This window comes from Belonocnema kinseyi, chromosome 3, assembly GCF_010883055.1.
Source record: "Belonocnema kinseyi isolate 2016_QV_RU_SX_M_011 chromosome 3, B_treatae_v1, whole genome shotgun sequence".
Taxonomy (NCBI): Eukaryota; Metazoa; Arthropoda; class Insecta; order Hymenoptera; family Cynipidae; genus Belonocnema; species Belonocnema kinseyi.
The window spans coordinates 92,443,439-92,470,076 of NC_046659.1; the positions used below are offsets into that span (position 1 = coordinate 92,443,439).

Consider the following 26,638-nt stretch of genomic DNA (forward strand, 5'->3'; position numbering starts at 1 on the left):
TATTTTTCAAAGACATTTTTTGTCATATCGTTAGAGTATAGCAATGGCGGATGTTGAAATTAACCAAAAACTTAGAAATTATTAATTTAGAAACTACTTACAGGAATAAAAAATGCTTGAAATGTCTATCGAGAATATGTTACTAACGACTTCTCATTGAAATTTAATGTAAATCGGTTGGATGGATTAGGCTGCAGAGGTGAGCACAGATGAAAAATTTAATTTTTTTACAATCATTCAACAACCATTCATTTTTTATTCAATAGAATAAAATATATTTCTATAATATCTTACAGAAAATTAATGATTGGTTAGTACAATGAATCTACCTACTCTTTCCATTTTTAATTGAAATATCCAATCGAAATTTTAATGAACTAATATGGTACTATTTAATTAAATTAAAGAATAAATCAATTAAAGTAATTTTCAACGAAAATACTTCAAAGAATTAATTTAATTTTTCAAAGGTAATTTCGAAAAAAAATATTCATAATAAAATATATAATGAAACTTTTTTATAAAGTGCCCTACACCATTTTTTAAATAAATGTTAAGAAACTATATCTGGCTTTTAAAATATATTTTAAAAAATGTATGCATGGCACTGTATACAAAGGTTCCTTTGTATATCTTATTATAAACATTTTTTTCCCAAAATGCTTGGCCAAATTTGATTTCACATATTATTAAATATATATTTTTCTTAATTAACATCACCGCAAGCCAGTTACAGTTTCTCACCCAAATCCACACGATTGGAACAAAATAATTAAATCAACTAAAAGTTATACTATTCACCGACAGAAATGATTTTTGTAGTTCCGAGTAAAACAAGTTTAGTTGATTGATTTTACACAAAAATATATTTAATTTAAAAGTAAATATTAAATTCAGTTATTGCAGCAAAAAAATGTTATTATCTTAAAAAACATAGTTGAAATAACGATTTTGTTAACTCTAAACATACGTTTTTGAGTATTTTTCACTCAGTTTTTGCTTCGAAATTTAATAAGAGTATTATTTCGAAATTGTTAGCATTTATTTTATTTACATTTAGGAAAATCTTGGTATGAATCTTATTATGATTTCCTTATAGATACGATAAAGAAATAATTGATTCCGTTAGTTAAATTTTTTACTCTCACTATTATTACTATTATTCTATTTACTTTCAAATCAAAATTTTCAAGTACAAATGCGACTTCCAATGTTTTTCGTTTATGATTGTTAGAAACTTTTGAATCCTAATCTAGTCTTGAAGCGTTTAATTAAAAATTGTACACTTTTAAATACTATTACTTATATTTTGTCGAATTTATAAAGTTGTAAAAGTAAAACTAATTAGACCAAAATTTACTTTCTTACTTTTGCAAAATAAATTTGAATATATTTCTTAAGATTATTTATTTACAGCAAAACAATATTTTTTAAGTTGATTCACTTTATCATATTAGTATATGATTTTTGAAAGTCGAATTAATGCAATGCATATGACAAGTTTACTGAAATTTACTATTTGGAACTTTTTTACGGAGTCAATTAATTTTTGCTTCTTCACGCAGCTTAGCCTGTAAAAATAAAAAATAATTAGATGGGAATACATTTCAAAATAATGCGTAACATAATTAAAAGAACAATTTGTTTTGAACGACAAAATTTAATTTAAAGAACCGTTTGAAAATATAATAAAAATTACTCTATGTCTGCAGAATGAATTATTTAAAGAATTATATTAATGATAGGGGCAGGGGAATAGGCAATAAAGACTGTAAAAATTAAAAATTATTGTATCACAATACATTTCAAAATAATGTTTAACACAGCCAAAATACTGCTCTGTTTTGTAGCAAATATATCATTTGTAACGAAATGTTTTATGCAACATTCCTGAAAAGTTAAAAATTTTCGAATTAAATATTAAATTAAAAAAATCCTTTGGAAATATAAGAAAAATTACTCTATGTCTGCAGAATTGATTATCAAAACATGATATTAGTTATCAGTCCTGAATAAAATTATTAAAATTATTGGAACTGTAGAAAAAAGTACTTCAATATTAACATTATATTCATATATTTTTCAAGAATATAATTATTAATCAATATATTTTAACTAAATCTTCCCTGTGAAATTTTTTTAACTTAATTCATAACTTTCCATGAATGAAAATATTGTAATTTTAGTGATAATTTCAATAGAATGATAATGATAATAGAGCAAAACCACTTTTGACGTCTCGAAACAAAAGACTCAACTCATTTTGATAGAAATCAGCTGTAAAAAGCATATTGTTTTCAACAATATTCAACCCTGCTCCAAAAAAGTTTAGATTCACGGGTCAAATTTCATGAAAAAGCTATAAACTTAGTAACACTTATCAATTTTTCAGAGCAATTCACCTCACTTCTCACAGACGTCGAATCAACCTTTTATCCAGACGAGATTTTTTTCAAAGCAAGCTACAACGTAGCGTGTGCTTTCGGAGCAACACCAAGGAAAAGTTATGACATTTCGCGGCGGAATCTCCACTCATATTTCGAACATCGCTCAAAAGCGTACTAACCACAATCGCACCCTTATCTCCTTTCATTCCGTAAAGCTTCCCTAATTCTCTTTCTCTACGCTAAAAAATTAAAAAACTTCTTAAACTCTGCTCATTAAACTACTCATTGAAAAAAATCCCAAATGAACAACCGATTATTTAACAATTCCATCCGAAATAAAAATCCTTTCGCCGGGTGTTTTTCTACTTGGCACCTCCCTGCTAGTTCAGCACCGTGCGACTAGTCACGCCGTTCCTAGCCTCCAGACACGTCAACCAATCATTTCTCATTCTCGCATCACGTGACCTTCTCCGCCAATCAGGTTAACAGTCTATGTTCCCGGCAGCCTACACTCGCCAGTCCGACATTTTCTGACAAGCGTAGAAAAACTTCTCATCAACAGCAGTCGCCATTTTACTTGAACCGATACTCGTGTGGTGCGGAACCTTCGCGTTCGCTTCCCTCGCGAATCTAAATTGCTCGCGCTGGCCGGTCTGGACCCGATTAATTTGATCGAGTTCGGCAAGTCGCGTTCAGTTTCTCTCGAATGTACGGGGAAAGCCGCCTAATCTCTCGGTGATTTCGCGCGCCCGTCGCGCAGTGCCAAGGCGAGAGAAGAAGACAGAGGAAGGAAGATGGTGATGGTGCTAGCGGGTCTCGATGCGAGGTAGCGCCGTGTGCGCAGCCAGTCTGCCACTTCTCGAAGTTTTGACGACCAGTGTCCAGCCAAGTGTAACACGAAATTTTCAACATTTTTCTCCTCGATTGCGTGGTTCTGGAGTTGTGCGATTTCTGAAACAGTGTGCGCGAATCTGCAAAAGGGGTTTTAACCCCGACGATGCCCAATGGTTGACCGTCTTGTAAAGCGTGTTCGGGGACGCTCCATGCGCCGCGGCTCTCGTTGCTGTTATTATTACGCCCGCGACCATGCGAGAAAATCAGTGAATTTCCGTCACCCCGTCGAGGTAGTCTTCGAAGAGGCAGTGTTGTTCTAGTACGTGCGTGCGTGCCTGCGTGTGCGTGCGTGCGTGTTCGCCGATCTGCTGGTGCGGAGAGTAAACAGCCCTGAGAAGAGCTAACCCGCGGAGACATGGCCGACCACCTAGTGGACGGCCCGCCGAACAAGCGGCCCAAGCTCGCGGATCCTTTTCAAGGGCCCTCGGATTCCTCAGGTAAGAATTGTTACTTGCCACGCGTCTCCTGAACTAGGGAAATTCGCGACTAACCTAGTGAACGAGCACACGTATCAAAAGTAGCGTGCACGTCCATTTCCCGCCCCCGATAAAACCCGGCAGCAAAAGGCGCAAGTCGAAAGTTTTCAGGGGATACCTCTGAGCAAAGTCGTACATCTTCTTCGAGTACAAAGGAAACTGAAAAAAGGTCCGGGAAAAGTCACTACGTTAGGACGACATACTTCTGTCAAACTTCTGACTTGACAGAACACATTGTCTAGTTTATGAAATATTTTGGGTTCTGTACTCAAAAGGGATACTATCACACAGTTTTCCATCTGTCACTTATGGAACTTTAAAAATTATAGTGACAAATTTAGATTAAGTTTTAATGAAAACAGATTGTTTGGGAGTGGATGTGTATGTTACAAAATGGTGAATCGCGAAAGAGAGTTTTTTTTTTTTAAGTAAAATGTTAGAATTGCTTCTTGGTAATTTCAAAATTATTGGATATTGGAAATTGTTATTAACTTAACCTGCAAAGTTTTGTTACCCTGGTTCTCCTTGTCCTAAAAAAAAAAAACATTCACTCTGATTAAATTTATGAAAATCACAAAATAGTCACATTGTCCGCTACACAAATTTTAGGTTTTGCCCTCTAAAATGTTTTTTTAACACTACATATGTTCTCTTTAGGTATCTAGAAATACTTCCGAATAATTTTATCTAAAGTAGATTCTAGAAATATAAAGGTTTTTATGGGAAATAATCGTAGTCACAAAACGGTGAAATTTGCAAGAGATTTTTGTTTATATCAAGTCTTACACCCAATTCAGGGTTTTCAAAAGTTTAAATTACATGAAACCGTTATTAACATCATCAACAAAGTCTCATTGTCGTTTTCTGGAATAAAATAATTCATTGTGAAAAAAATCAATAAAAATTACATCATAAAATGAGCTAAAATTCCAAAATTTCTAGAATATACATTTCCGTTTATGTAAATTTAGTTTTGGCATAGAATGGTAATTGGCATTATTAGGAGTCATAAATTGTCAATTTATAACATTTAAAACCATTACGTTTTTCAGTGTTATTCAATTAAAAAATCTTGTTTTGAGAACAAAAGTCCTTGTAATGGATTTAATGTGAAATATGCCTAAAGATATTTTTTCGAAAAAGTGCTTCAGATGTCAAATTTAATTTGTAGAATTTTTCGAATACAAAGTTGCTTGGCGAGAGTATTTGTCATAACCTGAAAAATTTCATGCTTGTTGATCTGAGAAGCCCATTTTCAAAATTTAAATGCCACTTTAGGAACTGGAAAGTGTTTATTAAAAATTCAATCGAAAATTGGAATTATTGATAGTGCAGTTTTTTTCAGTGAAAATTTTACACTAGTTTCTTAAGAGTTTTTTTTATGAAATTAGATTGTTTGGAGTAAAACTATTTTTTTATAATTCGCAGTTTCATTCTTGTTGCTCTAGAAAAAAATTTACTGCAGGGAATCAAATTATGGTATTTTTGATGTTACATTTATTGGATAACAACCCAAAAATTTATAGTTTTATTACCATTAATTTTGTCTACAGTGAATAAATAATTAATAGTTAAATCTGTTAAAATCGTGTATCTAACACTTCTGAAAGACGCAAAAATTGATATAATTTTTGCTGGCATGAATTTTAAATTTCTATCTAATTGTCCTGTTTTTTACTCATGAGTTTACCCCTGAAGAGGTTTAAAACATAAGATGAAAATACCTGTCTTTAATTTGAATTAAAAATTTTTTTGTTCAATTCACAGGATCTAACCTAAATCAAACGTTGCAACGTCACAGTTGGTTGCAAGTGAAGTGAAAATTCAAAGCATGCATTTTTTACGTCGAAATCAAAATCACACTTTTTCCTCTCCATTCTCGAGTTTACATACAAATTTAAACTTCAGAATTTTGAAAAAATTGCTTTCATGAATCACGGATTTTTTAAAAAGAAGAATGTGGCATTTCACTGATTTGACAACAATGTAGAGCAACTGAATGTAATTTTTATTGAGTTTTTTTAACAGTTCGAATCAAAATGGTGAACCTTGTTAACAAATTTTTGTATAAAATATGTATTTGTAGCATCTATTGCCAGGTGAAACACTTTAAAACTATTTCACAACATAAAAGTAGTAGTAGTTAGTAGTTATTGTAGTAGTTGTAGAAGAATTTTTGTTTGTTGATAACGTAAAATTGAAACTGATTTCGATCAGAATGAGTGAATTTTAGGCAAATGAAGCAGCCAATTGATCCGAATTCTAATATTCAAATTTTGAATGTTTAAGCTGCCTCTCATTGAAGTACCTTTTACTGAAAATCAAAAGTTCAGTTTTTTTGTTGAAAATCTAAAATTATTTATAAAAATAACCGGCAAAGTCTTATTATTGTACTGAAAACCCTATTTATATTTGGAATTCAATCTTAACCTGAAATTTTAAAACTATTTTTAGGTTTTCCAATATTGTAGGTACCTATATGATTGTTTACACTTCTGAACACAGACCTGACAGTCGGGTTCTTATTTTTCAGATTTTTTTACTCTTCAAAGTACCCAATTTTTTAAAAAATGCTTATCAAACTATTTATTCTAAAAATAAATATTTGCAAGACTTGATGCCTTTCGATTTGATAATAATTAAAATATTTGCCTCAGCCAATTGTAAAGATATATTTTTTTTAATCAGTCAAATTAGACAAATTTTATTTTATGCATTGAAATAAAGATTCGAAAATTCTTAAATTAAAATTAAATTCTTCAAGTTTGAAAAAAATCACAATATAAATTACTCAATATTTTTATCCTTTTTTTTCCTTATAAAAATGTCTTCATTCCCTTAATTTTTGTGATGTTTTGAATCGGATCTTTTGAGGCTTGTGATGGTTCGAATGTACGAAATTTATTTGGTTGCACATAAGCACAAATTAGTAGTAAAATATTGTTTTATTTGCAGAGGGATTAGTGAAATTAAAAAATTGTTTAATTTTGCTTTTTTTACAAATAGAAGAAAATTTAAGACATATTTGATTTTAGAAAAATGTTTCGATCTTCTCTTCTTATATTAGTATCTTAAGTTCAGTGAAAAAATGAAGGGTCCTTTTCGACGTATTTTGCTCAGAGGTATCAAGAATATGTGTCAGTGCAATTTGCACTCTAATTTGACTTTTTTTTTTTGTTTTTTCCCCCTTTGTTTTTATAGAAAATGTTGTGAAGTGCCAGTTCTGCATCTCGTATTTCTTGCATGCCCGTTTTTAATCTACCAATCTGAATCCTAGAGTGGTGTTCTGTACTCTCTTTCCATATGTTAGTTTTCCAGTTCTAGATTTGTTGTATTGCATGTTGTATGCATGAGCATTTGACAATACTGAGTAAGAAATTTTGCTCGCATGTGCTACGCATTAACTTCTCTCTACATATTTATCTTGTATTTTCTTCCAAACCGCTCTTTACTAATTGTTTGGACAGTCCTCAAGATGACAAATAATTTTTGTTTAATTTGAGAGATTTTTGTATACACGGTCAGGTGGAAAAACAAGTATTTAGTATTAATATGTCAAAACAGGTTCACACATTCGAAATGAAACTTATACGCAATTGAGTTGCAGAAACAAGCCCATCTCCTCCTATTCTAATTTTTAGTTTATTTGTATTTTACGTTTGATCGTTTATTGAAATTTCTTATGAAAAAGAATAGGGAAAATATATTGATGGGAATATCAAGGGAAAATAATATTGAAACCTTTGAGAGCCGCCACTCTGGAGTGAGAAAGGCACGTGACAGTAGAAGGCGCTAAAATTTAAAAGAGCTGTTTCTGCGACTTGGATGCTTTATTCTCAGAAAACAATACAAAATTTCTTGCACGGTCTAAAATCATAAACTGTGATATATGTAGTGGGTATGGCGCCTCTAATGATGCACCATGCTTATACAAACTACGGGGGAGGTGGCAGTGGTAACATACAACAAATGCAGGGCCTGCCACAACAGCTTCATCTGCAACAGCATCAGCTGCAGCAACATTGGAACAACCATACTACGCAGAAAAGAAGTAAATATTAAAAAAGCAAAAAATGCTGCAACAAATTTCAAGCACTGTCAAATTGTCCATCCATGAAATCATTCATCGATGTCATTGATATCAGTCATTTTCAAAAAGGCCAGTCCCAGATTTAATATCAGTCCGTGACTTTGCTTCTTTAATTGTTGAAAGAGCCGTTTTTCTTTTATTCCTCAATGTTGTTTTCGTTTAGGAGGATCAAACTCTAGTCACAGGCGAATTTTAAAGTTTAATTCAAGATATTTTATGAAAGGAGTTCCGGTCTTTTTTAAAGAAAGTTTCAGAAGATTTAACTCTATTCATTCGCGAGTTTAGCACGACCTTATATATTTTTTTCATACACCTAAAACCAACAATCGTAAAACTAGCCTACTTATACATTAGAATCTTCTTTATTCACTATGACACTTGTTAGATATTCGAACTTGAATAAGCCACTAAATCTCAAATATAAATATAATTCTCATTAAGCGATTAGAGGTTTGATCCTTCTTAATTTTTTTTCGTCACATTTTGTCGTTCAAATATTTTGAAAAATCATTAAATTCAAGATAAGGCCTAATCATTACATTACATGTTTCAACGTCAGAAATAAGTTTTTCCCTCTTTAAAAATATTGTATTACCTGCATAGAGTTATATTGTTTTTTCATTGCGTATGGACGATTGACCAATAAAAGCAGTGGTTTGAAGATGTATTGCAGAGATTGGAAACGCATTTAAAAAAAAAACGTCTTGAGACATGCGACAGACATACATAGAGCTGCGTTTTGAGATTTGGCGACTCTTTGATCGAGAAATCAAGGTTCATTGTATGATGATCTTCTTATGTGCGTAATATTTTGTGTACAATGGCGTTTAATCGGTCAATACAGCAGGTGAAGGAACATCTTTAAAAACTGAAAACATTTACTTAAAACATTGAAACAGGCCCTTTATCTATTCTCTACTCAGTTTTAGGAAATAAGGAAGAGGGTCAAAGTTGGAAACCTTTTTCTTGTTATACAACATACAATCCTCATTATAATAAAATTGAGCTTGAGCTTTTATTTAAGTGATTAGAAAATAAGGGCTTGAACAGTTTTATATTTCAGCATTTTTTTACAAAGTTCTGCTCATTTGTAATTATGAGGAAGGGTTATATTGTATAAATGTACAAATTCCTTCCTCTTTCCTTTCCATATACTAAATTGTGCACCAGTTTGTGCATTGTTCTTTGGAATTACGATTTTTTCTATTTTCTAGTTAAAAGAAATGGGTATGTATGTAAAATGCTTCCAAGGAAAATGGATTTTCATCTTTATGTAGTTTTCTTGTCCTATGAAGTATCCACACTTGTCACTGTTTTTGTGTGGTTTACACGATTTTTTTTCAAGATTCTGTCCAAGTTGGGAGTACATTGAAAAGGTGAATTTTATTTAAATGTGTAGAATGTCCGTCAATTTTAAAACCCTTTTATAAATTTCGAAACTATTTTGTTCAACTTATTAATTTCCTCTTTTTTTATTTTACTTTTTATTCGTATTTGAACGCAATTTAGGAAACATTGCAATGATTTTTAGGGAATGAAAAATGAAGTACCTGTGCACCCAGTTTTAAACCCATTTAGTTTAAAAAAATTTTCTCAATCTTGAGTTTTATACTAACTATTTTTTTAACTTTCAAGGAGATAAAATTTAAATTGATAAAGATTCGTTTCTGTTAATGATTCTTGACCTCACGGGATTTCCCTAAATAATAATTCGAATAAATAAGTTAAAAAAATTGAATATTTGATAGAGTAGCATTTAAAGAAGATAGAATTAAAAATAAACAGTACATTTTAGATGCATAGTTTAAAAAATCCAATAGAAAGACTTGGTGGCAAATTCTGTATAAAAATTGCAGTGAGTAATCTCTAAAAATATTTTTTATATTAAAAAATTTTATACGAAGCAATATTTGATCTCACATTGCTTCGATGAAATATTTCTTAGATTTGCTACTTTCGATCTCTATGCATGACTCTATACGGTTTGCCATCAGTAGCTTTGCTGCTTTTTGTAGTTAAGCACGAGATTAGAACAGGTTATGTTTTATTCTACCGTAGAATGAAATCCCTTAAATTTTGCTCATGTGGTGTATGTCTCATGTCTTAGTTTTTGAATTGTTTCTTTATGTTATTATATTTATGCAATTTTACTTGTAGTTCTTCTGCGTTCCTTTTATTATCTTCTTTTTTCATTGATGTTTGGTCAGTCGTGAATGCGCGACTTCAATTTAGAAATTTTTAAAATTTTCGAAACTTTTCATTTTAAACATGCCTTTATAATAATGCAACGAATGAAAAATTGACACATATTCATTTCGCTATTAAAGATTTACCAGAGCAATTGTAGTTTAAAAAATAATTAAAATGATATAAAATGATGGTGACGGTACTAACCTTATACTTAAATTAATTACTAATGCTATGCCGGAATCTTTGGTACATCATGCACTATCACAAATATCCTAAAAAAATACGTGAATGGATGTATTTCTTGCTTCTTTTGCAGTATGATACAAGACTGTAAAAAATTAGCAAACGAAAATGTAGAAAGTTTTTTTTCACGAAAGGCGTGGTACATGAAATTATGTTTTTTTTTATCGATTTGAATATATTTTTGTACAGTGACTTGTCCGATTTTTTTTGCACTGCTCGAACAGTTTTGATATAATCATCTTACATTGCAATGGTAGTTTTGGTAAAACTAATGCGACTCGAATTCATATTTAAACTTTGATATTAACACTGTGACTTAATTTTCTTGATCCGCAAATTTCCGTGGAATTAATGGATTATTGTATTCTCAGATTACATGACAAACACTGACATGTTTGATCTTGAAAATGAACTTCCTGAAGATCTTCTATCGTCTGGTTCCTGGGGTTCTGCTACTGAAAGTGCAAAACCACCAGCAACAGGCCCTGGCCCTGGACAACAGAACGGAGCACTCGACAATGAACTTCGACAACACGTACAGCAACAGCAATTGTCACATCATCTGATTCAACAACAGGTAAGAAGTCTATATCTTTTCAATCTGATGTAAACAAAAATCTGTCTGTTAGTGAAAAGAAAAATGCAACAAGGCAATTTGTAAACTGTAAACCAAAAGTATATAAAATGGAATTTACTGACGATGAACGTCTTGAAACAGGGAAACAAGAACATGGTGTCAAATTCGTTGGTGATGGCTGCTGGAAGTTTGGGTAGTAAAAGTCCAAACATGCAGTCACCTCCCAATGTTTCGGTCTCCAAGGGGGTGGTTGACCCTCAAATGGTAGTAAGTCTAGGGAACTTACCAAGCAGCATAGCGAGTTCCCTTGCGAACAACCAAATATCCATCGCGAATTCGATGGGAGGGCTTCAATCGTCGATGAGTATGTCTGGAAGTAATCCTACAATGTCAATGCCAGGTGGCATGAACTCCGGCCTAGTCATGACGAGCAGTGCAACAGGGAACAATAATATGGGTGGCATGGCAGGCGGAGGTTTAATCGTTGCAAACAGCTTAAATAAACAACCCTTGAATACGGTAAATGTCCTTCTTTCTTTTCAAATGGAACTACAGATATCCATTAATTGCTAACATTTCATCCATTACACTTTCATCTTTCAAATGAAAACAAACTTGTATATCATGTATGACATCAATAATGATTTAATCGTCTCACAACTAATCATTAGCGGATAGGAAAAATAGCACATTCATTTCCAAAACTGTTGAGTTTTAATAATCCTAAACTTGAGTTGCTAACATGAAAATTTTGTATCCCCTTGATATTAACATTGAATTTTAAATGCTCGTTTTCAGGTAACAATGATGAGTTCCAATGCCCAAGGAATTCATCATCCTGGTGGGCCTCACGGAGTTGCCCAAATGCAGAATGGACCAGCAATGATGAACGCAAGAGCCGTGGCAATGCAGCAGCAGCAGCAGCAACAACAGCAAGCGCATATGGTAGGGGCGGCGAGAGGTCAGAGTCCTCATCAGCAAGTTCATCAAGTTAATATCGTCGGGCCCGGCCAAGGTCCAAGAATGCAAGGACCACCCAACATGGCAAATATGGCTAATATGGGACAGATGGGTGCTTCGAGTCCTTATGGATATGGATCTCCAGGAAATGGGCCGGGTCCCAATGTGAATGTGGGCGCTGCCAATCCAGTGGGTGTTGTAGCACCTCAGCAAAGGGGTGTAGGAACCAATATGACTGCCATGCAAGTTGGGAGATTTGGTGGGCCGGGGGGACCCATTGGATCTGCAAATGTTGTCGGCGGTCAAGAGGGCGGAATGGCTCAGCAAGCTCAACCACCAGCTCCAAGTCCGGCACAACCTCAATCAGGAGCTCCGAGCGGAGGACAACCAGGCCCACAACAGGCTACTCAAGTACAAATGCAAGGTGGACAGCCTGCAACCGCCCAGTCAACGGCCGATCCAGAAAAACGGAAGTTAATTCAGCAGCAGCTAGTTCTCCTCCTGCATGCTCACAAGTGTCAGCGTCGAGAGAGTCAAGCCAACGGTGAGTCGTGGCACTGTTCACTGCCACACTGCAAGATGATGAAGAGTGTCTTGAACCATATGACTACCTGCCAAGCAGGCAAGAGTTGCGCGATGCCACACTGCAGTTCCTCCCGACAGATCATCAGCCATTGGAAGCACTGCACACGAAGTGACTGTCCTGTGTGTTTGCCTCTGAAACAAGCCGACAAAAATCGACACGCCAATTCCGTTGCTGCAGCGGTGCCTCAGCCAACAGCACAACCTAATCCGAGTCCATCGGATATGAGAAGAGCGTACGATGCACTGGGTATTCAGTGTCCAACGACCACTCCCAATTTACTGTCGGGACAAGGCGTCGGTAGAGGTGTGCGAATGGCAGGACCTGCCATGCAAGCACCTCCTGGCAGCATGACAAGTGTCAGACTGACCCAACCTCAACCTCAAGGTGGACCCGGACAACCTGGAATAGGAACTGGACAGCAGCAAGTTGTGGCTCCTAATGTATCACTACCACTCAGCAATGATCCAAACGTAGGTGCTGGGGCTGCAAGTCAATCTGCTGCAGCAAGTGGTCCAACATCAGCCGCGGCAGCTGCTGCTGCAAATATCCAGCAGACTGTTAACATGCAACAGTTGTTTGGATTGAACGAGTCTGGACAACCAGGAATTTTGTCTGACAACAGGCTTGGCAATGTTCAACTACCGCCTGGTCTTCAAGCTGGTCAAGTAACAGCAACGCCTGTGCAAGGGACGAAGGAGTGGCATCAGTCCGTGACGCCAGATCTCAGGAACCATCTTGTTCACAAGTTGGTCCAAGCAATATTCCCGACTCCCGATCCACAGGCAATGCTAGACAAGAGGATGCACAATTTGGTCGCCTATGCAAGGAAGGTGGAAGGTGACATGTATGAGATGGCCAACTCGCGATCAGAGTACTATCACCTTCTTGCTGAGAAGATTTATAAGATTCAGAAGGAACTTGAGGAGAAACGGATGAAGCGCAAAGAGCAGCAGCAGCAGCTTCAACAGCAACAGCAGCAGCAACAACCACAGCAACCTGGAGGCAGTGGTGCTGGTTTGAGACCCTGTGCGCCACCTGGTGTGCAGCCAGGTGTTCAGCAACCTCGACCAGTTGGAACGGTTCCTCCGAATCTTAGAAGTCATTCACCTAGTATGGGACAGTTGGGAGGCCTTTCTGGGATTGGAATGCAGCATCCTCGTATGCAGTTTCCACAACAACAACAGCAACAACAGCAGCAGCAGCAGCAGGCCCAGCAAATCCAACAACATCAGCAACAGCAAGCTCAGCAGCAGCAGCAACAAGGAATGCATGTTGGGCCATCGGGACCCAGTCCGAATGGTCAGTCGGCTTCAAATCCCAACATGGTGTCTAATCCCGGTTTAAGTCCCTTTGGCCAATCTCAAATGTCGCAGGCGAATCTAACAACAACGACCTCGTCGGTGACAACTAGTCAATTTCCGACGACTAATGGAACATCCGGTTTACCCAATAATTCTCCTGTTCAAAGCCAACAGCAGCAGTTTTCTGATATCATGAAGGCCAGACTAGCTCAAGCACAAGCTCAAGCGCAACATCAGCAAATTCAACAGCAACAACAACATCAGCAACAACAACAGCAACCACAACAGCAACAGCAGCAGCAACAACAGCAATCCCAACAGTCTAATACCGCTAACCAAAACGCCAGTACACCCTTGCCTCAGGCTCCATCGCCCTTCAGTGGTATGCAGCAACCAAACAGCCAGCAAAGTCAACAGTTTCAGAATAGTCTCTCAATGTCTGCATCTACGCCCGGTGATAGCGGTATTGTAGCCACAACTCCACAGGCTATAGTACCATCTGCAGGTGGTCCAAGTCCCGGACCCGCCCCAATGACGAATGGACCTCAGTCCACGAATTCCACACCCAACACGCCTCTAGTGCCCTCCTTAATGACACCTAATGTGTCTTCTGCTAACAAAACGCCGCCTCATCCAGGAACTACCCCATCTCCTGTGGGTCTTGCCAGCATGGGTAAAGGAATGACATCGCAGGAAAGGGCTGCGCAAAATGCGCCCAGAAGTTCCTCCATGTCGTCTCAGATGGCAGCCATCACGGCTGCCCTCGATCGTGATAATTCGCCTAGTCCACCCACGAACAACAACAAGGGAAAGCTTGATTCTGTGAAGGAAGAGGGCATGAAGATGGAGATCAAGCAGGAGGACGGATCCGAGAATCATCGAGGAGGAGACGGTGGTAAGGGTAACAATAGCGATTTGTCGATCAAAACGGAAATCAAGACCGAACCGATGGATGAGGCTGGTGATGATTCGACGGTGAGAGAGGAGTCATCGGGCATTAAGGATGAACCTAGTGCACCGATGTCGAGTGGAGACTCGTCTGCTACGGATATCAAACCAATTGTTCCGGAACCGATTCAGTCAACGGGACAATCCAGTGACAAGAAGAAGTTGTGCCTCTTTAAGCCCGATGAATTGAGACAGGCACTTATGCCCACCTTGGAGAAACTGTATCGTCAGGATCCTGAATCTTTACCGTTTAGGCAACCAGTTGATCCCCAAGCGCTAGGGATTCCGGATTATTTCGATATTGTGAAGAAACCAATGGATCTGTCGACGATCAAGAGGAAATTGGACACGGGACAGTACAGCGATCCCTGGGAGTATGTGGATGACGTTTGGATGATGTTTGACAATGCTTGGCTCTACAACCGAAAAACATCACGCGTGTACAGATACTGTACTAAGGTAAGAGAGACACTTTTACTTTTTATTTGCTATTTTTTTTTTGCAGAGTCTTTGAAAGAAAGGAATAATGGGCGCAAACAGTGTATTGATGATGTTTGTTTATTCAAGTGTCGTTGAACTGTTTGCGCGAAAATAAATTGGCGGTATAATTAACCTGATTTAACATCTTGTTGATTCGGGTCAGTCACCTGTCGTACAAAGATAGAGTGAGTTATTTCAAAGATGTTTTTCGAATTAGCTCGATTCTCGCTGGTACCAAATAGTAATGTGCGAGTTATCTAATTCGGCGATTTTGGAAAAAAATCTTTGGAATTACAGGGTGTCTATATATCTGGAAAATCCAGAAATGTTCGGGAATTTTCTTTAAAGTCAGGGAATTTTTTCGAGAGTGTGCTTACTTTTTTTTAAAATTGCTATACCAAAATTCAATAAAAGTAGCTTTATAATACTATATTTAACTTTTTTTTTAAATTAATTTTTGTAACTGAAAATTTATTCTATTTTTGTTGAAAATTCGTTCTTTTTGTTAGAAAATTGATCTTCTTGTTTTGAAAATTTAACACTTTTTTGCATTTTTTCTTTCTTTGGCAAAAAAATTGGTTTTCTTTGAAAATAGTCACTTGGTTGAACGCTAAACGCTTTTGTTAAAAATTTGTTTTTTAGGTTAAAGATTTATCATTTTAATTGAAACTTTACTATTCCAGTAGAAACTTGAACTATTTTGTTGAAATTTCGTGTTTTTGTCAGTTGAAAATTAATCTCTTTGGCTGAACGTTAACTTTTTGTTACCAAAAGTTTAACTATTTAATTTTTTATTGAAAGATGATCTTTTTTTAGTTGAAAATTCGTCTTTTTTTAATAGAAATAAATCTTTTTGCTTCAATTGTAATCTTTTTGCTTTAAAATTCAACTATGGAAGTTGAATGTTCATAATTTTATTTGAGAATTCATCACTTTGATTGAAAATGTAACTATTTTTTTATGGTTTTTTTTTTTTTTTAACTGAAAATGTAACTTTCAATTGAATATTTCAATATTTTAGTCTAAAATTCATCTATTTGGTTAAACATTAGTTTTTTAACTGAAAATTTAACTATTTTATTTTCCATTGAAAATTTTTATTTGCATGTATTTTTGTTGAAAATTCGTTCATTTTGGTAGAAAGTTAATCTTCTTGGTTGAAAATTCAACAGTTTGCTGGAATTTTTTCCTTTCCCTTCACAGAAAAATTGTTATTAGTTGAAAATTCAACTCATGTTGAAAAGTTTACCTTTTTGGTCGAATTCAACTGTTTTTTAACAAAAATAAAAACCTGTTTTAGTTGAAATAACAATTAGTACATTGTTCGTTTAGAATTCATCTTTTTTGGAAAGAGAGTTTAGTTGCTGGGTTGAAAGTTAAACTTTTTTGTTAAAAATTAATTTTTTTGGTTAAAGATTTATCAGTTTAACTGAAAATTAACTATTCCAGTTAAAACTTTAACTATCCTGTTGAAAATTAGTGTTTTTGTTGGTTAAAAATTAAACTTTTTTATCTAAAAATGTAACTATATCCGTTGAATATTTCATAGTTTTACTTAAAAATTAATCTCTTTGGCTGAATACTAACTTTTTTTAACAACAAATTTAATTATTTCATTTTTGGTTTAAAGATTGCCTTTTTTAGTTGAAAATTCGTATTGTTTCCGAAAAATTAATCTTCTTGGATGAAAATTAATCTAATATTTTTATTGAAAATTCACCTCTTTGGTTAAACATAAATTTTTTAACTGAAAATTTAACTATTCACTTTTTGGTTTATAATTCATCTTTTTTAATTGAAAATTAATGAGCTTTGTTAAAAATTCAAATTTTTGATTAATGATGATTCAAAGTAAACTACTTGATTGAAAGTTAAAATCTTTTGTTAAAAATTAATGTTTTGGTCGAGGATTTATCATTTTAATTTAGTATTAACTATTCCGGTTGAAACTTTATCTATCTTCTTGAAAATTAGTGTTTTTGTTGGTTAAAAATTAAACCTTTTTTTATCTAAAGATGTAACTACATCATTTCAATGTTGCAACATTTTAGATAAAGATTAATCTCTTTGACTGAGCATGAACTTATTTAAATAAGAATTTGAGTATCCAATTTTTGGTTGAAAGATTATCTTTCTTGGTGCAAAATTCGTCTTTTTTTTAGAGAAATTAATCTTCTTGTATAAAAATTAATCTTTTTGGTTTAAAATTCATGTATTTTGTTAAAAAATCGGTATTTTGGTTGAAATAAAAATTATTCTAGTTAAATATTCATCATTTCAGTTTTAGAATTATATTTTTGGTTGAAAAGAAACTAAAGTTAAACTTTTTTCTTATAAATTTATCTTTTTGGTTAAAAATTCGTCTGTGCGTTATAAATGAAACTATAGAATTTATTTTACTGTATGTGCAACTGGTCCCAAGTAAGTCAAAAATCAAGCCGACTAAGTTTTACCCATTCACGCACTTTAAAAAATATACGGAAAATTTAAAGCCAACAAATTATTTTCATTCATAAACGTTACAAATTTCAGTCATGTGTTAAAGTTTTAGCATTTTAGTTGAAAATTAAGCACTGAAGATTAATGTTTTCAATAAAAAATTTAACTGTTCAACGATTTGGTTGAAAATTGATATTTTTAGTTTGAAATTCAATTCTTTGGTTGAGAATTCATTTATTTTGTTGAAAAATTGTCAATTTTAGAAGAAAATTAATCTTTTTGATTGGAAATTAAACTAATTGCCAGAAAATTCATTTATCTTGTCGAAGAAGCAATATTTTTGCTTGACATGTTGACAAGTTAGTTAATTAACATATTAATTGAATCCGTAGAAATTGAAAAAAAAAAATCATTTACAATAAATTCGTGAAACTATAAACATATTATGAGTCGATGCTAAAGAAATGTTTTAATGGCTTCGCAATCTGAAAAAATTATATCTGGAAATACCTGGAATAGTCAGTTAATTTTTTCCAGAATTTGAGTAGACACCCTGAATGGCTGTTAGTGCGGTCACTGTAGTTTAAATTAAAAGTAATTTAAAAATCAAATCAAAATGCTTTAACTAATAGTTTCACAGTAAACCATATTTTTAATTTGACAGTTGTCGGAGGTTTTCGAGCAAGAAATAGATCCTGTCATGCAAGCGTTGGGATACTGTTGTGGTAGAAAGTACACTTTCAATCCACAGGTTCTCTGTTGCTACGGAAAGCAACTTTGCACAATTCCAAGAGATGCCAAATACTACTCATATCAGAACAGGTCAGTTAATCATTTTTATTTATCCACAATATATGTACCATCAGACCTTTGTATCCATGAATTAGATTGGAATACATTTTTTTCTTTTCTTGATTTTTGACTATTTAAATAGAAAACAGAGGTCTCGTGGTAATAGAGTTGCATGAAATGGGAATAGTTTAGTTTTTATTATTTTTACTTTCGTGTTACAAATACCACAAACCGAAAATCAATAAATCGCGAGGTGAAATATTCTTTATAGTTTTATTATTTTTCACTTTTCGGTATATAAAGCTTTCAGTAGGCAAGGGTACAGAATATATATTGAGACATCTCATTCGTTAAGAGTCTCACGCGACAAGACTACTTTATTTTCCAACTTTCGTGTTCCTTTATTTACTTGTATAATATATCTTTATTTAGCAATATTTTACTCTAATTTTTACATTTCTGAATTTTCTTGCAATCTATGCATATTCCCTACAAAAATACCTTGAAAAACGTATTACTATTCATTCATCATTCCTAACTTTGGCACTATTCTTTTCATATGTATCCTTCGCTCTACGGGTTGCGTACGTGCACACAAATTCTCGTTTGCTGCTTACTTCTTGTGTTGCCTGCGCCCCTTGCTTCTTTTCGACTCTACTTCACGAAAATTGATTCTTCAACATCCGGATGACTGAATCCGGAATCCTGACGTTTCAAAAAAACAAAACAATAAAAAACTAATATGGGCAAAAAAAATATATTGCATGCGTCTTTATGAAAACGCTATTTTTCTAATTGGAAACATAATAAAATGGACGATCTAACGGATTCGCGTATGATGCACGTGTGAAATTGGTGAATTTGGATTGTGGATTTGTCACATTTTGGGAATAAAAAAACAGTGGTCTAAAGGCACTTGGTCTTCTTACCGACAGATATACCTTCTGTCAGAAATGTTTCAACGACATTCCCGGTGATACCGTGACGCTTGGAGATGATCCCACGCAACCGCAGACGTAAGTTTTTATCAATTAAAAAAAAAACGTTAATCAGTTGAGAAGAGGAGAACAGGTGTTAATTGCAATTATTTTACAGTGCCATCAAGAAAGAACAGTTCCAGGAGATGAAAAACGACCATTTGGAGTCGGAACCATTCGTTTACTGTACGGACTGTGGGAGAAAAGTGCATCAGATCTGTGTTCTGCACATGGAGAGTATTTGGCCCCTAGGGTAAGTTTCAAATTTTTTATTTGAACCTTAATTTTTTTGATCTTTTAGCCCACTAATTATTGTGTCACTTTCTACAGTTTTTAAGATTTTCTTCGCTTTTTTTTTTGAGGAAACAGGTTACTTTATCACGTTTTTTTTCTGATTCAGGCTGAATAGGGAATTTTTCAGATTATTTTTCAGTTTGGGGTTTATGAAATTTGGTAAATTTCCTACGTTTTCCTCAAATTCCATTACAGCACCTTTAAATTCGATTTTATGACATCAATGAAAATTTTATTAGCTTCTGCATAGTTAGTTTCCTGACAGATGTAAAATTCTTAGATTGTTAGGGACAACAGGGACATTTTTAGAAAATTTGAAGGATTTAGGTGCATGAAAATCTGAAATTTTCGTATGTTCACATCCCATTCACTACAGCTCCTTCAAAATTGACTTTATGGCCAGGATGCAAATTTCTGTAGCTTCTGGCATAGTTACTTTTAGGTTGTTTCAAAATTTACAGCTTAAGAACGACAGGGAAATTGTTTAAATTTGTAGTTAATAAAAGTTTGGAACTTACCTATGTTTTTCAAATTCTATGTTTGGTAACGGGTAGACTCAAAATAACGTTACACGTATAACCTTTTAGAGTTTAGATAATTTTTTTTCTCTTATAGTACATTTAGTAAAATTTTTAGATGATTTCCAGATGATGATTTTTTTTTTGTAGAAAATAAATATTTTCATTTAAAAATGTATGTTTTTAGTTGGAAAGTATCAAGATCAAAATTTTGAAAATTGTTTAAGAACAACATGGATTTTTTCTGAATTTTAAAGTTTGAGGCTTATGAAATTTTAAAATTTTCGTTTGTTTACCTATATTCACTAAAGTTTGTACTTTATAAAATTTTGAAACTTTCCCATGTTTTTTCCAAACTGAAATGCCACTTTTGATAACGGGTAGAGTCAAAATAACGTTACACGTATAATTTTTTAGAATTTAGAGAAATTTTTTTCTAAAAGTACATATGGTGCGTTTACTACATTTCCAGATAATGAATGTTTTTAGTAGAAACTTTATCTTTTTGTTTACAAATTTATGCTTTTATTTGAAAAATTAACTTTTTCGTTAAGAACTGTTGAATCTTATTAACATTTTGTCTTTTTTGGTATTAAATTAATATTTTAAATTAAAAATTAATCTTTTTAGTTAAAACTTTAACAACTTGGTTTTAAAGGTAAAATACTTAAAAAATTAACTTTTTAGTTGAGAATTCTTGAATTTGATTGAAAATTCGTCTTTTTTGATAGTAAATGGACCTTTTTCTTTAAAAACTCATCTTTTTAAGTTGAAAATTTAACTTTTTGGTTATGAATTTTTGAATTTAGTTAAAAATTCATCTCTTTTTGGTAATTGAACTGTTTTGTTGAAAATTCCTTTTTTTTCGGTTGAAAAATTGCTTTGGAATTTGAAAATTTACCTATTTCATTTTTTTATCGAAAATGGTTTAAAAAAATTAACGTTAAATTTTTTGTTAAAATAAAACTATTTTGTTTAAAAAAAATCGTTTTTTTTTTTGTTGAACATCTATTCTAGTCGAAAAATCAGCTTTTCGTTTGAGAGTTCTTGAATTTGGTTGGAAATTTGTCTTTTTTTGGTATACAATTAACAATCATTCAACTGTTTTGTATAGAAAACTCGTCATTTTGTCCTAAAATTTCAATACTTTAGTAACAAAAATCAACTATATGGTAAAAAATTAGTTTTTTTAATAATTAAACTTTTTCAATTAAAAGTTGAAATATTCCATGTTTGGTTAAAAATTTACGTTCCTTAGTTAAAAAATTCAATAATACGCGGATTAACTGCCACATGAAATTCAATCAGGCACATTTCAAAACTTACCTTGAAAATCACTTTTTTATTTTTAATTGTTGATTTATTACCGAACTTTACAAATTCACCACACGCTCACATAGACAATATAGGCATTATGGGAACTTGACTCGCTAGAAACACAAAAAATCAGTATAAACGTAAAATCGGGTTTCACCTAAAGGCTACGTTACTTGGGGGGGGGGGGGGGGGGCAAAATTGCCCAAACTTGGTAACGTAGTTTAAGGATGATCCCTAATCACCTTTGAAATTTACTTCATGATACAGATATAAATTTTGTTAGCTTTTGTTTAGTTACTTTTAGTCGGGCTTAACATTTCCAGCTTCTTTTAGGGCCAATAAAATGTTTAGAAAATGCAAAATTTGGGGTCTACGAAAATTTTAAATATCCCTCAAATTCATTACAGATCCTTTGAAATTTATTTTGTTTAGAAATTGGTTATGTGTTACCGTTTTAACCCGAATTCAGTTTAAACTAGTTTTGACAAATGCTCCTGGTATTTTCGCGTTTTAACTAGTTACAATTAGTTTTAACTGATTGCCGATATAAACAGTGACTTTTATGAAAATTTGTTATGTTTTTTAAATGTTTTTTTTTGTTTCTCTCAAATTTAAATTCATTTCATCACCTTTGAAATTTACTTTATGACATCGACATACATTTTTCTAGCTTCTGCTTAGTTTATTTTTTTTACCGGCATGTACATTTCCAGCTTCCTAGAGTTAATAGTAAATTTTTTAGCAAATTTTAAAGTTTAGGGTTCATGAAGATCGAAAATATTCCAGTTTTGCCTTCAAATTTGCTTCAAATTCACTACAGCCTTCTTGAAGGTTTCTGAAACACCTGGAAAAGTCATAGAATTTTGAAAAAATAACTGGATACTTTGTAGTCAACATATTTCAGTATTTAGCAGCGTATTTTAAATTTGCGAATTGATTTTTTCTTTTTAAAAAATATTATGACTATAATTTACGCAATTGACCAAAATTTGTATAATAATTGATAAATAATTGTGCAAGAAGTTTTTGGAAAATTAGGCGATCTGGAAAAGTTCTGGAATTGGGAAAATAGCCTTCTCTAGCAACACTAAACTAGAATTTGAATACCGCATACATGTTAACCTTTGCCCTGTATCTTAAAACTTTGTAAATTCTTTTTGCAGATATACCTGTGATAACTGTCTGAAAAAGAAAGCCACGAAACGCAAAGATAATAAATTCAATGCTAAACGGCTGCCAGTAACAAAATTAGGGACTTATATTGAGACGCGCGTCAACAACTTCCTTAAAAAGAAAGAAGCAGGAGCAGGCGAGGTGGCAATCAGAGTTGTGGCTTCCAGTGATAAAGTAGTTGAAGTTAAGCCAGGAATGAGAAGTCGATTTGTGGAAAACGGCGATATGCCGGGCGAATTCCCATATCGAGCGAAAGCCCTCTTTGCCTTCGAGGAAGTTGATGGAACCGACGTCTGTTTCTTTGGTATGCATGTCCAAGAATACGGAAGTGAGTGCACGCCACCGAATACGAGGCGAGTCTACATTGCATATCTCGACTCTGTGCATTTCTTCAGGCCTAGGCAGTTCAGAACAGCAGTCTACCACGAAATCCTTCTTGGTTATTTGGACTATGCGAAGCAGCTAGGGTAAGTAGAGGCAATTTTTAATTTTAAATAGAGCTCCTACAGTTCATTCAGAGCTGCCAGCTTGTTTTTTTTCAGAAGAAAAACAAGAAAACCGAAAAATTTTTAATGATCCATGTCTAAAATCTATAGTAATCTCTATGCATTGAGAATTCTATTCAAGATGAGACGACTTCACGCTCTTTCCCCTATTTCTCTCTTCCACATTTGTGTACTGCATATTCTTTTTTAGAACCAATTTTTGGCTGAATAATCTACTTATTATTAAATTTAAGGCTAAAAATTCACCTGTTTTGGTTGTACAGTACCCTCCCACTTATTATACTACCAGATATCGCGACATCCCCTACTTGCTTTTCACCCTCTGCCGACATATGCATGCGCATGCATTAAACAAAATGCTTGCGCGTTAAGATAATTGAAAAAAATTACATTCAATGTAACATACTTATGAGGTTAATTCTTTATCCTCCCTTTAATTGAAAGTATTTACTAATTACTACATGGCTAGCCATTCTTGGCCGAAAAAGAAAAAACTTCTCTTGGAAGAAAAATTGAAAATAATTGATCGCACTGAAAAAGGAGAGACCGCAATCGATATTGAAAGAGAAATAGATACTCTAATCAGAAAGATTTACAGAGGCTTCACAGACCGGTTCCTATATTCCCTATTGTACCCTATATTCCGTTAAGATCCCTAAAGTAACCTATTTTCAAGATTTGGTCCCTTTGGATACCCTATTTGAGTTAGGCAGTTTGAAAAAAAATTCATTTAAAACGATTTATTAATTTCTTAATTTTAAGTATTTTAGGGAATTTTAAAAGATTTCAAGGATTAAAAAAATTAATTTCATTAATTTGAAGTGATTTTAAAGCTTTTGAAATATTATAGGATAAAATACTTTCTAGAATTTCTAAAGATATGGAACGATTTTACAGGGCGCATGATGCTTGAAAATATTTAAAAAGATTTCCGAGGATTTCGATGATTTCAAGGGAGTTTAAAACTCAATGTATTCTAATGCATTTTCCATGATTTCAGAAAACATCATCATAGAATATCACGGAATTTTATAATATTTTAGTGCATTTTAAAGAATTTATTCATGAGAAGTGAGGTATTTTGTAGGGTTTTAAATATTTGAAGAGAGTTGGAATTCACCCTGAATTCGTTGGAATTCACTCGAGTTTTATGAACTTACTGGAAGTTTTTTAATTCACTTGAATTTCTAATAAATTTACCCTTTTCTACTTAATTCAATGGATTTTTTGCTCGTTTGAAATTTTTTTAATTTAATTGATTCGCGGATCAATTGATAATATGATTAAAGAATTTGAAATATTTTAATGTCTTTTTTTCAAATTCCATGTCGTTTTTAAGAGCTTTACCAAATTTCAGAGGAGTGTAAAGAATAAAAAATAATTTTGATTATTTTAAAAGATTAAAAACAATTTTTTTATTGATTTCAGTAATTTAATGTGTTTTGAAAGGATTTGAAATACTTCACGGTATTGTAAAAGACACGCAGACGTTTTCAAGGACTTTAAAATGTTCCGAACGGTTTCCAAAGATTTTTTTATTTATGTCAGTCGTTAGAAGGCTTCCAAAGACTAAAATATTTTAGGGTATTTTAGAAGATTCCCAGACATTTTCAAGATATTTAAACAATTTTAAGGGGTATCCAGGGATTTTAATATTTTAATGGATTTCAAAGAATTTTTCATCAGACATGAAGGATTTTGTAGGGTTTCGAAGATTTCGAGGATTCTATCCAATTCAATTAATTTTTCCATATTTTTGAATTTTCTTCAGTTCACATGAGTGCTTTTTTTAATTCAGGTTGATTTTTTGTAAATGTCATCTAATTCTTATCATTTATTTTAAATTTCCCTAAATTTAAACAAAATTTATTGTAATGAATTAAAATTTGTGCGATTCTTAACATTGTTCCAATTCACCGGAGTTGTTTTGAATTTTTCTAAGCTTATTTCAAACTTACTGAATTCAATTAAGTTTTTTCATATTTTTAAATTCCTAAAAATAATTTGATTTTCTTTTACAATTCACCTTGAATTTTTATCAATTTCCTTGAATTATTATTTTTTATAATAAGTTCCTCTAAATTCATTCCAGTTTTATGGAAATCAATGGACTCTTTTGGATATAAAAAAAATTCAATTAATTTGAATTCTTTTGAATGTAAATTGAATTGTTCTGAATTCATCCGGAATTTGTTATCCTTTGAGCCCGAAAAAAGTACCCTATGAGCGTCTCAATAAGTACCCTTTGGTCTCTATATTTTATTCCATAGGGATTGTGAGGCCTGTTTATAGGTAAGATTAAATATGAAAGGATATTTTGACGATTAAAGTGTAACTCATAGTATGCCTGTTTTCCCAAGCAAATTAAATATAATGGAAAATCACTTTTAATATTTATTGTCCAGAGTCAATCAATTTGTGTTAAATTTTTATTAAGGAACTTCTCGTGTCAAAAATTAGATCTCTGAAAAACATACGTTTTCTCTCATTTTCACAATCAAAACAATATTCCTGATAATGTAATTAAAAAAAAAACAACATTTAAATTGAAAAAAAATGTTAACTTACAAAAAATGTATTTCATGACTGAATTTTTTTGAAAAATCGCTTCTTATCAATTTTTGAAAGATGGATCAATTTGAATAAATAATAGCTTACTTTTTCAGGGAAAACATTCGGTAAAACTCTGCTATTTCCATTTTTTAAATAAAATTTTGTGTAATTAAAATACTTACAACAATTTTTTTTAATTAAAAAAATTGGTATAAAATACTGAATCTAAAGATTATTTCATTATTTTTAAATTAAAAACAGTAGAGTTATAAAGAATATTTTCCTCGAAAAAAATCTTAAAGTAAAATAGACTTTTATGAAACGTAAATAACCAGACATAAAATAATAAATTATGCAATATTATATTTGAAATTAAAAAAACTTAATGCCTATCTAGAGTTCTCAAGTATTAAAATTTTTGTCAAAGAACACTTGTAAGAAAACATTAAGCTTTTAAGATTTCGTAAGTAAAATTTGTATAATAACCCCTGAATGGTTTTTCCTAACCGTTCACTCAACTGTCAAATTTTGAAATTAACTTTTTTGAATAGATGATATTATTTGGTTGAAAATTGAAGAATTTGGTTAAAAACTCATATTTTTTGGGCCAAAAATTCAACTGTTTTCTTGAACACTCGCCTTTTTCTATAGAAAGTTCCTCCTTTATTGATGTCTTTGTCAGAAAAGTATTTTTCCAGAGTTAAAAATGAATTTTTATGTCGAAAATTGACTTTTTTGGGTTACATTCACTTGATATTTATTTTAAATTAAAATTTTTGTTGGTTGAATGATCAAAATTTATATATTTCATTGAAAAATCATATTTTTTTGTTGAAAATTCAACTACTTCATTGAAAGTTGAATTACTTTCTTAAAAATTGATTTTGGGTTGAAAATTTAATTATTTCATTGAAAATTCATCGTTCTGGTTTGAAAA

At 32.7% G+C, this 26,638-nt stretch overlaps 1 protein-coding gene across 1 annotated transcript in view; it reads left to right on the forward strand.

Moving 5' to 3' along the window:
* The first annotated feature begins 2,935 nt into the window (after window positions 1-2,935).
* LOC117169938 (CREB-binding protein) overlaps window positions 2,936-26,638 on the forward strand; it is a 54,171-nt gene continuing 30,468 nt past the window's right edge. The window contains exons 1-9 of the mRNA XM_033356447.1: window positions 2,936-3,718; window positions 7,653-7,808; window positions 10,652-10,857; window positions 10,999-11,376; window positions 11,656-15,111; window positions 18,236-18,393; window positions 19,266-19,379; window positions 19,459-19,593; window positions 22,633-23,109. Of these exons, the coding sequence (XP_033212338.1) occupies window positions 3,637-3,718; window positions 7,653-7,808; window positions 10,652-10,857; window positions 10,999-11,376; window positions 11,656-15,111; window positions 18,236-18,393; window positions 19,266-19,379; window positions 19,459-19,593; window positions 22,633-23,109 (5,162 nt within the window). The 5' untranslated portion in view covers window positions 2,936-3,636. The remainder of the gene's footprint in view (window positions 3,719-7,652; window positions 7,809-10,651; window positions 10,858-10,998; window positions 11,377-11,655; window positions 15,112-18,235; window positions 18,394-19,265; window positions 19,380-19,458; window positions 19,594-22,632; window positions 23,110-26,638) is intronic.